Below are 12947 nucleotides of genomic sequence, written 5' to 3'. Positions count from 1 at the left end.
CCATCTAATCTAATCACCCTTAAATCTGCCTGATACTGTTCTCCCTGCATAGTCCATTTAAAATTGACACATTTGAGCTTACTCAACACTTTGTATCCATTTACCACTGTTACCACTAATGGGTTTGCTGCAGTAATTGTAGCCTTCACTTCTTTAGCCACTTGGTGATCAATAAAGCTGTGAGTACTTCCTATGTCAATTAGAATGACTAGAGTTTTATGACCAGCTTCTCCTTGAATCTTAATAGTTTTATTTTGGTTTTGTCCCATTAAGGCATATACAGCTATTTCTATGTCTTTATCTTTTTTTTTTTTTGTTTATCAAATACTTCATCAGCTTCTATTATGGCATTAACAGATTGATTCATCTTCAGTGAACACTGATGCCCCGGATGATATTTTTCTCCATATTTGAAGCACAGGCTAGCTGCTCTTCTTTGTTTCCATTGTTGTTTGTTATCCTTCTGAAATAACTTCTGATTTCTGAAGGTTTGAGATTTTGTGTTTTCCTTCTGTACTACTGGTTTAGTGTGAAAATATTCTGTTGTCTTAGTTGTGGGTGTTTTGTAAATCATTTTGTTCATTTTTCACATCATTAACAAAGTTTGTTCATGTAACTTAACTTGTTCGTACACCTCTTCTAAAGTTGTAGGATGAGATAAATCAATATAGGGTATCAATTCTTCCTTCAACCCACCGATATAACTTTCTATAAAATATCTTTCGGTTAATGCTGGATTATATTGTATCATCCTAGCTCTCATATCCTCAAACTTTTCTTGATACTTCTCCACAGTACTTATCTGCATCAATTTATTAAATTTTCTGATCAACTGTTTTATATTTTCACTGTCAAATCTTCTGTTCATTGCTTCCACCCATTCTTCCCAACTCAAATTTGGTTTATCAATTAAGTACCCTTCCTTCCATCTGTGTGTCTTTCTCATGAAATGCATTGTAGCAATTTCCACCCACTGAACCACTGAAATCTGATATATTTTAAAATATTGTTCACTCTTACTGCACCATTCTCTGGGTTCTTCACCATTAAAAGTAGGGAATTCCAACTTTGGATAAGGTAGGTGAAGTGGGGTCCTATTTTGAATATCACCCATTCTATCTAATGGTTGATAAGGTATGGGTAGTATTCCTTTACCTCTAATTTCAGCTACTACTGCTGATGAGCTACAGCCAGGTGGCTCCGAACTGTTTGTTCTTCCATTTCTTGGGGCTGATGGATTGTTGTTTGCAGTGAATGAAGGAGTGGGTTAAGAAACTGATGGCTACGGCGAAATTAGCTTCAGCAACTGCTCATGCCTGCAATTTTGTTCCTGCATCATAATTTTATGCCTCCTTGCAGCTTCAATTTGTAAAGCTTCATATCTCTATCTTTCGTCAATCTGTATTTCATCTAACTATCTTGCAAACACACCCAACTTTGTATTGTATTCCTCAGATACTTGTTGTAATTTGTTTTCAATATGGTTGTGGCAGTCTGTGGTAAATGTTTGCATTCTTTCTTCCAGTGCTCGTAGATTTTCACAGATATCTTTTAATCTGGTTCTTTCTGTCATTTTTTACTACACTCCAGAAAAATTTTTTAAAATATGTTTTGAAATTGTTTGACAGAGATTAAAAATTTTTATAACTCCTGGTAACAGCAATTCAATTCAGGGTGGCTAATGATGATTTCATGAGGCCAGATTGCTATTCCTAACTTATTAGAATAGTAATCACCCTTGTAGACCTTGATACATTCATCACAATCTATTCTGAAAATAGATCTAATCAGTTTTGAGAGTGTTGCTTAATGTTGAGTGTCTTACTTGATTGAATGAAAATTCTGCTGTCGATCTCTAACCTGGACTGTGCAGCACCACAGATGGCCAATTACAGTATCAAGCAAGCTTCACTACTATTTTCAGATCGTCTTGCCGTAGGTCCAAGGTTCAGATCTGAGCTCTGATACCAAATTTTGTAATATCCCGGCTTTTCCAAAGGAATTCAGTGAGATGTATGTGTAAATCTGAAGATATAATTGAGATGGAGGAGGAGATTAACAGGGAAAGGAGAGGTCAGATTGGGAAGGGAGTTTAGATCGGAGAAAGAAAAGTTTTGGGGGGAATCTAAATATTTTTCTTTGCATGATTTGAAGCTCTGTTACAGCTCCTTTTTATATGCAGTTATAGATAATGTAAATACAATGTTTTCAAAATGAAATGCAACTCTAATTAAATGGAGATGGCATTTTTCAAGAATGAAATACAAATATGAAATGAAATGCAAATATTCCTAAATGAAATGTGAAATAAAATTCGAAAGGATATTTTTGAGGCTTGTCAGAGCGGGTTGTTGGGTTTGATGGCTGAATCCATGACCCGAACCTGACAGAATAAAAGGGTTCAGAACCCTCTGGATCTTGTCGCTTCTCCCGTTTCTTTTTATCTTCCTCTCTGAAACCCTAGCCAACTCTTAACCCTCTTTTGAAACCCTAGCCGCTCCCGAGGAAGGAGAAGGGTGTGCCCGGCATGGTTCGGGATCTCCTAGAGTCAGACCAAGTCTTTCTGATTCTTTTGCTCCTCTACCAGCAATCCTGATGAGGATGAGTATTTCTAACTCATTTTATTTTTTTATTTTTTATTTTTTGCTAAGATGTTATAATAAAATAATAGTCAGGGTATCTTACGTTGACGGTGTATCCTTGCTGGCAGACGTGCTTGTATCCACGAACCGCGTCCACAGTTGGGAAGTTGGTCATCTGTAAGAGCCCAGATCACCACAGAGGCTCCAGCCAAGGCACATAAGGTCTCTCTGAAGAATGACGAGGGTGTCATCGTTAACAAGTACATTGGGAGATGCCTCCTGAACACCAAGATCACCCGGATGATGCCCCCAGAAAATCTGGCACATCGTCTTCAGCATCGAGGGTATCAATGGCCTTCCACTTATTGTCTTTAAGGGAAGGCAGCTCCCTTTTGTACGTTAGCACAGTTATCGAGTTTGTTATGATCTGAATTCACGGTATTATGATCTCTTCTCGTAAGCGAGATGCCATGCAGAGTATTAGAAACTCAAGTATTAGGATGTGTCTTTTAGAGACTTGTAATTCATGATATCACGGGTCTGTTTGATGATTAATTTTGAAGGAAAAGTGTTTCGTGTGATGTTTAATTTAATCGGTCTGAGAAAGCTGGTAGCTATGTTTGTGTCATCACAACAATAAGTTCAAGATGCAAGTATTTCTTTACAGGTTTCTTCGTGTGTAAAGTGGCTTGTTTATACCAATGAACAAGGGGAAATGGTGAAAGGATTCTGCTCAAATTTCTTATGCGAGTATTTTAACCCTCTACTCCTGTTGTCATAATTTTGGCTGACCCGATGTCTTTTCTTTTTCAGTTCCTTGCTTGATTGATTGATCATATTCCACTCATGTTATGCTGTTGTATTTACGGTGACATGAAACCTCGGGACTGGTTGGGAAAGAAATGCTTGTGCCTAAGGACACCAATGCAAATATTATAATGGTAATTTGGCGACCTGATTTTATTCTTGTTAGCACTTGGAGATGTTGAGTTCTGCATCGTTATTTTAATCTATTGATTACATTTTGCGGACAGATGTTTGAGTGCTTACCGATGGCCTTGCTGGTTGCAGCTTGCGACAGGAACAGGGTTCTCGCCTTCGTGCTCCTTGTGGAAAATGTTCTTTGAGGAGCATGATGACTACAAGGTAATGCTACAGTGAATGGAAGAATTTTCTAATGTGAGGTTTGCATAACAAGAAGTGAATTGGTCTCATGACTGCAACTTATTAGGCAAGTCCTTGGATAAAATTAGGGGCAATTTACTTGTGAACTTTTAATCTACATGAGAGAATGAGGTCATCCACTATGGTAAAACTCTAATAACTGTAAATGAATTATAAGCCTAGAAAATACTCTAGATGAATTATATCATGCATGTGACTAAACTACGTACTGGGAAATCACAGTTTGTATAACTTGCGACCCATGCTCTGTTGGTTGGTTCTCCTTATTTGTTTCAAATAATTCATCGTTGGAAGAGTGGGATTGATTTATTGATATTCTTACGCAGTTCAATGGACTAGCCTGGCTCCTCCTGGGAGTTCCTACAACCAGCTCATTGCACTATAAAGAGCTGGGCTTACTATTATGTATTTAAAATTCTAAACAAAAAATAATCATGGTATTCCAATTTTATGTTTCTTTTGGTCATTAAATCTTATAACCAGCTACTGCTTATATCTATTTTCTTAATGGACCTCAAAGTCTTGCAGTCAGTAGGAATTTGAGAAGATGATAGAGAAGGCACCAAATAATTTCAGGGTGAACTTTGCTCAGTGGAGAAAAAACAAATGACCAGGGAGGAAAAAAAATACAAATTCCTATGGCTCAGTATGCCAACTAACTGTGGGATCTACTCAAGAGGGGTGATACCTATGTATATACGTGTTGACTAAAAGAAATGGAAAGGACATTGATGACATTATGGTATCTTTGGCTGCTAAAGATGGTACGTATCTATGGTGTAGGCAAATTGAGGTGGAAAAGTCATATGTTATGCATATTAATTTTCTATTTCTGTTGCTAAATTTGCAGGTATTGACTGGTCAGAATACAGAAGGAACTTGTAGAGGGAAGTGCAGTGGAATGTGGAAGTATATCAGCTTGCATTTTGTGCATGCTGTGCTTCTCCTTCAAGAAGCCTACTCCAGTAATATACTAAATTCCTATGTCGAAAGTTAATTCTCTTTTGCATTTTATGCTAGTTTCTCGTAAGGCAACTGTATTAGTCTGGCCTTCTTAAATTTTATTCAAGAAGAATTTTAAAATTGTAATTCTAGCCAGATTCAATATTGTGTAATTCTTGTAAGGAACCTCAGCTCCCATTATGATTTTGATGCTAATTTCCCGCAAATAGCAGTAGAAGAAATTGAGTTCTACATGGAAATACATAGAGAGGATTTCCTTATGCACAATGATCCTTAATGTTTTCCTGGTAAGAGAGTTGGTAGACAACAATGAGGCTATCTCTTATATATACCAGTGGCATGGATCCTTAATGTTTTTCTGGTAAGAGAGTTGGTAGACAATAATGAGGCTATCTCTTATATTTACCAGTGACATGGATACTGTTTTCATCCACTTTCCCTCTCAACTCATGGTTCATAGCGGTCTAACAATGCCTGATAGATCTATGGTTGTGTCTACATCTACAAATTGCAGTTTGTACGTACTTCAAATTCTCAAGTGCCCGTGTCTTTTATCTCCATTCTACTGCTCTGTTTCCAATGGATATCCATGTTGTCTTGATGGGAAATACGCATTATTGTATTTTACTGCTTGGCTCGTCCCTGCTTTCTTGCACACTTTGGAAACATTTTAGGTACCATCTTAGCTCATTAATTCTTTTTTTCTATCTTATGTTCTTTAATCAAATATCATGTTTCTAAGTTTTAACATCTTTCTTTTGGAAGCTCTGGTGAATTTTTATTTTCTTTTCTTCTGAATTTCATGTCTTTGCATCTAACCAGATTTTTATTATGGAGAGAAATGACGAAAATGCGACATTATGGTGTTGAAGTGTATTTGGGATGAGGACAATCTCAAATCAAACTATTATTTTAACAACATTGGTTTGGAGTTACCAGTCATTGAAGCAATTATTGGTTAGAATCTTTAAATTACTTATGTATCTCCGAGCAATGAATTAAGGGCTTGTAACAAAATTCAAGTTAGGCTTCTCAACAAACAATACCTGGCTATTGGTTAAAAGTCAGCAATATCAGGACTTCTGCCATACAACAACACAACCACATTCTGGACCTAGTTCCCAAAAACTATCTTGGAAAAATCCTTATTTCTATATGGGTTATGTGGATATTCTGTGAGAGGTCGTTATCATAAATGCTGTGTTTGTAAATCATTTTATTTAATTCTTTGATTGCATCAATGGTATAAATGTATTAGGTCATCTGTTATCTCACTTAAGAACCTGGATTTCAGTGCTCTTTTTTTTTTTGTGTGTGTGTGTGTGTGTGTGTTTGACTACATGAAGTAATAGACCCTTAAAAATACCCTATTTACATGTAACAAACTTGGTTAATCTCTGATGGTCCTCTGGTGATGCTTAGTTTTCCTCAAGGTCCAACAGACTACTCTGTTTGTCATATCAGATAATGTACATGTGGCCTTTGACAGGAATAAGGATTTATCAAATAGTTGAGACAAAATTGGATAATTATGGTCGTGCTTAGTATAGAAAATTTACAAATATTGAAATCAGAAACGAATCAAACTTATTGACGCTCAACCTGGTACTGATGGTCGTATTATCTTTAGCTTCTCTGTTGACCCATATTTTGTAGCTGGAAAGAGAGATGCATCGAGCAAAGTATCTCGCACCTACCTGCCACTCCAAAAGTGAAAGAACCCTAGAAAAAAGAAGGCTGCAAAGTATCTCTTCTTTTTATCATGTTTGTCAACATCTAACAGACTATTATGTTTGTCATATCAGATAATTTGCATTGTGGCCTTTGATAGAAATCAGAATTTATCAGATAGTTGGGACAAAATCTGATGATTTTCGGCTTGCGTAGTAGATAATTTACAAATACTGAGATCAGGAAACTAAGGAACTAATTGATGCTCATTCTGGTTCTGATACCCTACCTACCACCCTAAAAGTGAGAAACCTAAGGAAAAAAAAGGCTGAAAAGTATCTCTTCTTTTTATTAGTACTTCCAGTACTACTGTATGATGTATGCCAATCCTTGAATGAAGCAATGGCTTTATCTAGTCCAAAGTAAGGGCCATGTCATGTTCCATCTGTCTACCTGGTTGTCTTAACCAAACTGCCATAGCAAAGGACAAAATTTTCCTCTTCTTGGTCCTGCATCTTTAGAGGAGAGGAGACAACTTTTCCACTCATATAAGTTGCTGTTTTTGACCCATTAGTCTGATATTCTCTAGTTGATAAAGGGCTAAGAATCAGGTACCATGTGAAGTATCTAGGTGACAAGGCTTTAGCTAAATATGAAAATTAGCTTATAAAATTAAGACGGTTATTAAATATGGCTTTCGTTAGGACTTGGGAGCACACTGTGGATGGAGCGTAGTGTTCTTTCCAGTAGAAGAACTGTGTCACCTCTTAATGTAACGCTATACCCCTATTAGCATGTTTCGTCTCCAAGATCACCAAGAATCCATCCATAGATGATGGTCATCTAATCGTCAGCACTCGAATATAGCACTACAATTACAATATCAATTTTTACTAGGGTTTCATGGTGAATATACGCTTACAACCCGTGAGGTGCAGGTTTTAGACAATCTAAACTAGCCACCATCTTTTGGCGCATGTGGAATATATGGTTAAATCTGCAACAATGTTTTTTTTTTTTTTTTTTTTTTCCCTTCCGGTAGTCGTTAGATTCTTTTCCCTTGAAATCAGAATGTCTCGCTGTCTAAAACTGCGTTACGGGGTATTGGGAGGGAATAAAGCTTCCAACAACCAAGAAAAAATGGCAGTGCTCTCCTCTAGCTAGAATTTAATAAAGTAAGGCAACGTGCAGCAGAGAGAGAGAGAGAGAGAGAGAGAGAGAGCATGAGAAGAAGATAAAGCTTTTTTGAGAAGAACATAAAGTTGGATCCAACAGTTGCTGCCACATCGTATTAATAATATTCCCATACAACTCAAATTTCTTAATTGACCACACAAAGAAAAAGAACAAGAAGTATTAAAACATTGGAAGCGTTTGTTCTCGCTCTCTCTACCAAACGACCAGGCGACTACTTGCCTACATGGAACATTCCTGCCTTCCTCTTTTTCACTACTTAGCCTAGCAGTTCAAATGGGACAGTGCTAATTAAAACTAGATCCACTGGTCATACTACGGTCTCATTTCACATTGGTAAGGCTTCATAGCTTCTAGTACGGCTTCTCAAAATAACCGGGGGTGTACAAGGCCTAGCTCATGGGCCATGATGGTGGTAGACAATTTAAGAAGGCGAGGGAGAGGGAGAAAAGTTAGATATGGTTGGAATGGTGCGGTTATGAGCAACAGTGGGGAATGGAGTAGCGGAAGGAGCTGGAGTGCTGGTAGGAAATGGAAGGCCATATGGTGGCGGTGGTGGGAGTTGGGGGCATTGGTAGCATTTGGTGAAGAGGCCAAATGTGTCGATCTGGTGGATGAAGTTGGTCATGCTAGCCCAACCCCCGAACCCGAATCCCACCACCAGCACCCAACCCACCACGAATGCGTTGATCGTGTACGTGCCAATCCACCTCCCCACAAACCTCGGCGGGGCCTCCACTGCGTTCTGCAAAGCGCAGCAAAAGACGTGTTAGTGTCTAGCAATAATTAATGCAACGTAATTATGAGCTCCTGGGAATTGGGATACTTGCTTATGGTCATGTCTGAAAGGAATTGTTTCGATTGGTTCTAATACATATATCTATGAGTAAAAAGTATTCTATTAAATTTGAATACTCGTTTTCGCAATGTGACAATCTTACATGTTGCATGCATTTTAAATGTCATTATAAAAATATTAAGGAATATTCCGTGGTTAACACAATTATTATTGGTTTAATTTCAGCACTAATATTCATATCGTACTACGTCAATCACTCTAGCATGAATGATACCAAAAAAAAAAAAAGGTAGGTATAAAACATAGCTATGGAAATTCCTCTTTTATATAAATTAAATATTTATTTTGGTACAAAACAACTTAGCATGAGGAACAAGTTGCTCTCCTCAGAAAAGAATAAGGTACAAGTTACTAAGACAACCAAATCCATATATTTACTATATTTAATGTGATCATATCTACCGCGCACGCCCCAATTGTTTGTGTTGGGCTTTTTTTGTACTGAATGGATGTGGAATTCTTGTCTGATATGCAAGGAAGCGCGAAAACCAGATAATTGTTATGGACCCAAAAAAAAAAAAAAAAATCCAGATATTAGTTAACAGCCAAGTTGCTATCAGTCATTTACGCCACGCAAATGTTTATCTTTCATAGGGGCTGAATAGGTACGTTGCCAACCTTAAGGGTTTGTATGCAATAATAAATTCTGTCGAGGGGTTAAACGCAAACTAAAAGAAAAAAAAGAATAAAAAAAGGTTGAAGATTTTTTTTTTCCCCCAGAAAAACGGGAAAGAAAATACCTCGCGGGCGGCGGCGGAGCGGAAGGTGAGCATGTGGGCGAGGGAGGGAATGACGTAGACGGTGAAGCTGACAAGGAGGGAGCCGACGGTGGAGTTGATGGGCCCGAAGAAGGGGAAGATGATGGCCAGGAACCAGATGGGCACCACCACGGGGAGCCGCGCCGCCGCCCGCTTGCACAAACTCCGGCAGTCGTGGAGCCCCACCAGCTTCTCCCACACGAAGTAGAGCGGCGTGCAAGCGAACCCGAACGTGATGAACTGGTGCACCAGCATCAGCACCACCGCCGCGTCTCGCCACCCCGTCCGCGGCAGCAAAGCGAAAGCGTTAGAGTGGTCGAGCAGTAGGTCGCCGAACGCCCAGTAGACGCTCGCCGCCGACGGCAAAGTCAGCGTCAGCACGTACAACGTCGCTAGCAAATAGATCGCCTTGAACTTTTGAGGCTTCCACATCGCATGCATGATCTCCCTGATGATGATATATATATTTTTGTTTTCTCATTAGTAATTATCTATCTAATGTTATTATTAGTATTATTTATCGATTAGGTAATTATTTATCGATTGGTCCCTGTGCATCTGTCTCAGTCGAGCATGCAGGTGGCATATACTGCCTCCTGCCTTAAAGATAGTCAAGGATATATAGCTTCTTTGACGGTCAAAATTAAGCACGCATTTATGACAGTGGGATCTCGTATACCTCAAAATACGAATACTATCAGGTTTCAGTGTGTGTGTGTGTGTGTGTGTGTGTGTGTGAGAGAGAGAGAGAGAGAGAGAGAGAGAGAGAGTGCATGTATGTGTGTGTCTTGGAGTTCTAACCTGAAGAGCTAGTAACAGTGTTTATGTGATCGAGTGGATGGAATAAAGATAACAAAAGAACAAAAGAGAGCAGAGCTGCAGAAGAGAGCAAATGTTGCCAGCAGCTGTCACTAATTTCTTTATTTTGAAATAAGAGGGGAAAGAAAAAGCACATGTGTACGTGAGATTTAAAACGTTAGGAACTCTATCTAGTATAGTGAAAGTGATCTATATTTAATGCATTGTGAATTTCTTCCAAGTAAGTTGATAAGATGGAGAGCGAGTGCTGCGATTAGTGGTGGGAGGGATGGAGGGGACTATGGTCCCATTCGCTGGTCAAAGTAGAATACAGATACGGATGATGAATGCACCACAAGAAATAAAAAATATCAGGGAAAAGAAAAGACGAGGGGGGACAGATCACATCACATGGGCAAGTGGGTTATTTTTTGTTTTTGTTGTTTTGATGTGCGGGTTGTGTTTGTTTTACGTTGTGTATTGTGGGGAACCCAAGAGTAGTTGTCTCCTTACACTGTAACAGCGTGACCACCGAATGTGTAGAGAATGTTTGTGGCGCCTGTAAAGTAGAGAACCAGCTTCGTTGGCCCCGAATGCTTCACTCCCTCCACCTGCCGTCATTTCATCACCCAACATCCCACGTTTCAAGGGACAAGCCAGAGAGAAACAACGAAAAACACAAATAAATTCGTGCTCGGGTGATACTTAAGAAGATTCATACCTGGCCATGAAGAAGGGAAGCAATAGTGAGATACCAAGCAGTGTAGGTTGTCATTAGGAGGCCCAAGAAGGACCATATCCGGTAGTTGTGGAAGGATGGGATGAATACTGTGGTGGCACAGCAAGCCCCAAATATATAGGTCCATGTCCTCTTGTCCAGCTTGTCATTGATGTAGTATATGTTACTGCCACGAAGAAGACACGGAGACAGCAACAGATCAGCCTTCTATTCAGCCTTCCTGTACTTAATCTTTGGGAAAAAAGAAAAAAAAAAAAGGAACAAGTAAAGAGCAGCTAATACCTAGCACAAGCAATAAGCTGGATGACAGATCCAAAGAGAAGAAATGTGCAGTTGAAGGCCAATCCCAGATTCCTCCAGTGCTTCCCTAGTAACCCATCAAGCACCTCGAACCACTATTTTTCATAACAAAACAAAAGCGAAAAGCATAACAAAATTAAGGAAAAAAAAAACCAAGTAAGGAAATGGCTATGGACAGTAGTTAACATTAAACAAACACAAGTGGAGGGAGAAATACCTGGATGACATGGTTCCTGAAGTCCACCTTTTCCCTCTCCTTCCGAGTCCTATACTCCACATAGAGAATACTGATGAGGTAAGCCGTCCAGCTACCCATGAGACCATAAAACAGCTGGAACAGGATACCACTCATCATTCCCAGCTGTGAGAAAGAGTATGGCAGTGTAAGTAGAACCTGGGCCACCTGAGAACCAAACCCATCCAAAGTCTTAGTTCATTTTGGGATGAGAAATGAGAAGAAAAGAAAGGAAACGACGAAAGGAGTAGGGAACTGGTGTTGGACCTGGTTGGAAGCGCAACTGAACCAAGCGTCATAGGCGGAGCCGCCATGCCAGAGGAGGCTGGAGAGCCTTGACTTGATGGTCTTGAACTCCCCCTCCTGCTCCATCTCTATGTACCTCCCTACCATCACCGTCTCCACCACCTTGTCCTCGTTCCCGTTGGAGGCCGGCTCCATCTTCCCTCCTTAGCCTTGCGTGCTCTCTGTACCAGCTCTAACTTCTATTGTTCGTTATTCTTTCGTCCTTTCTCTTTCTCTCCCTTGTTTGTGCTGTGGCTGACGAAACGGCTAGCAAGCTACCGTTTGGACTTCAGCTGGGAAAGAAGTGGGTTGGGCTTCTATTTATACTGCGAGCGATGGGGAAGTGAAATAATGTGGGAGGGATTCGCGAGTGGCCCCCTCTCTCTCTCTCTCTCTCTCTGCGTGAGATGCAACTGGTTTTGGACCGTTGGTCTTTTTAAACTAAAATTCATAATGTGCACTGATGCCAGCGTGGCTTCCTGCTCCACGCGAGCGAGCGGCTCTACCCGGTTCCCGAGTGAGTCCTCTCCACCCGGACCACACTAGGGTTCGCCAATCGTGATTAATTAAGAAGTTTTTATTATTACTATTATTATTCTTTTTCTGATCAGGGAGGTAGAAAGCCACCCAGATTTGATTATGTTTAATTAAGAAAAAAGTCATTTTAAGATTGTTAGATGGATTGTTAAACATTAATTTTTTTCCCCTGTAGCTTTGCACACACAAAATTACCGAAATGCCCTCAAATATGAGTAACCGTTTTGGATTACACGTGGGCCGGGTTAGATCTTTCACATGAAAAAAGAATTGGTCTTCGAATGAATTCACCCACCGTTGGATTGTGCAACGGCTGCTATGAGATTCATACAAATGAATGAACAAAGAATTCTTATTGCTTTGAAATTCCTATAGATTACAATGCAACGGTTGCCATTGTAAAAGAAGATCAATTATTTTTCTGTGTGAAAAATGCAATTCAAACTTAGATCTTGTATAATGTTTGTCTCTATCTCCACTCACATGGTAAACCCATTCAATATTAGAGGCAAAATTTGATTCAACTCAAAATACATCATAGGTATTATAAATTGACTAGGTTTGGTTGGATCATGGTCTAAGTTTGGATTCAGTTTATTCTTCAAATTGGAACATTGGCTTCTTGGACAAAAGGGGTCCCCCGATTGATTTATTTTTTGCCTAATTCTCCACTTATTATTGGAGACTAGTTTCTTAGCTTTGTAATTCTATCATTCTCCCCTTTGTTGCTTATTATTGAAATTTAACACTCGTAGAGATTGAACCGATTGAATTAAACTAGCATAAGCCAAATTGGATGCTTTGGCAGTAATAAATAGATCAAAATATTGATCAAATGAAT

General features: G+C 39.3%; 1 protein-coding gene and 1 long non-coding RNA gene across 9 annotated transcripts; one reads left to right on the top strand and one right to left on the bottom strand.

The window, feature by feature from the left end:
* The first annotated feature begins 2381 nt into the window (after window positions 1–2381).
* Window positions 2382–6004, top strand: LOC105054392 (uncharacterized). Of its 8 annotated transcripts, none has more exons than XR_003802157.2 (8): window positions 2383–2926; window positions 3250–3300; window positions 3396–3523; window positions 3654–3728; window positions 4288–4531; window positions 4618–4732; window positions 5245–5404; window positions 5553–6004. It is a non-coding gene; the product is annotated as an uncharacterized lncRNA (long non-coding RNA). The 8 variants fall into 8 exon arrangements; XR_012135372.1 differs by having other exon boundaries at window positions 3250–3328; XR_012135373.1 differs by having other exon boundaries at window positions 3250–3328; window positions 3617–3728.
* Window positions 6005–7663: 1659 nt separating this feature from the next.
* Window positions 7664–11882, bottom strand: LOC105054391 (auxin transporter-like protein 2). The gene is made up of 7 exons (XM_010935874.4): window positions 11552–11882; window positions 11267–11452; window positions 11032–11144; window positions 10732–10915; window positions 10524–10621; window positions 9195–9660; window positions 7664–8340 (listed from the first exon to the last, which is right to left on the bottom strand). The coding sequence occupies exons 1-7, from the start codon at window positions 11723–11725 to the stop codon at window positions 8020–8022; spliced, it is 1542 nt and encodes a 513-aa protein (XP_010934176.1). The 5' UTR covers window positions 11726–11882; the 3' UTR covers window positions 7664–8019.
* Window positions 11883–12947: the final 1065 nt, after the last annotated feature.

The sequence above is a fragment of the Elaeis guineensis genome, chromosome 11, assembly GCF_000442705.2.
Source record: "Elaeis guineensis isolate ETL-2024a chromosome 11, EG11, whole genome shotgun sequence".
Lineage (NCBI taxonomy): Eukaryota > Viridiplantae > Streptophyta > Magnoliopsida > Arecales > Arecaceae > Elaeis > Elaeis guineensis.
Note: the sequence above shows the minus strand (reverse complement) of the source record. Positions and strands in the feature narration are given on the sequence as shown.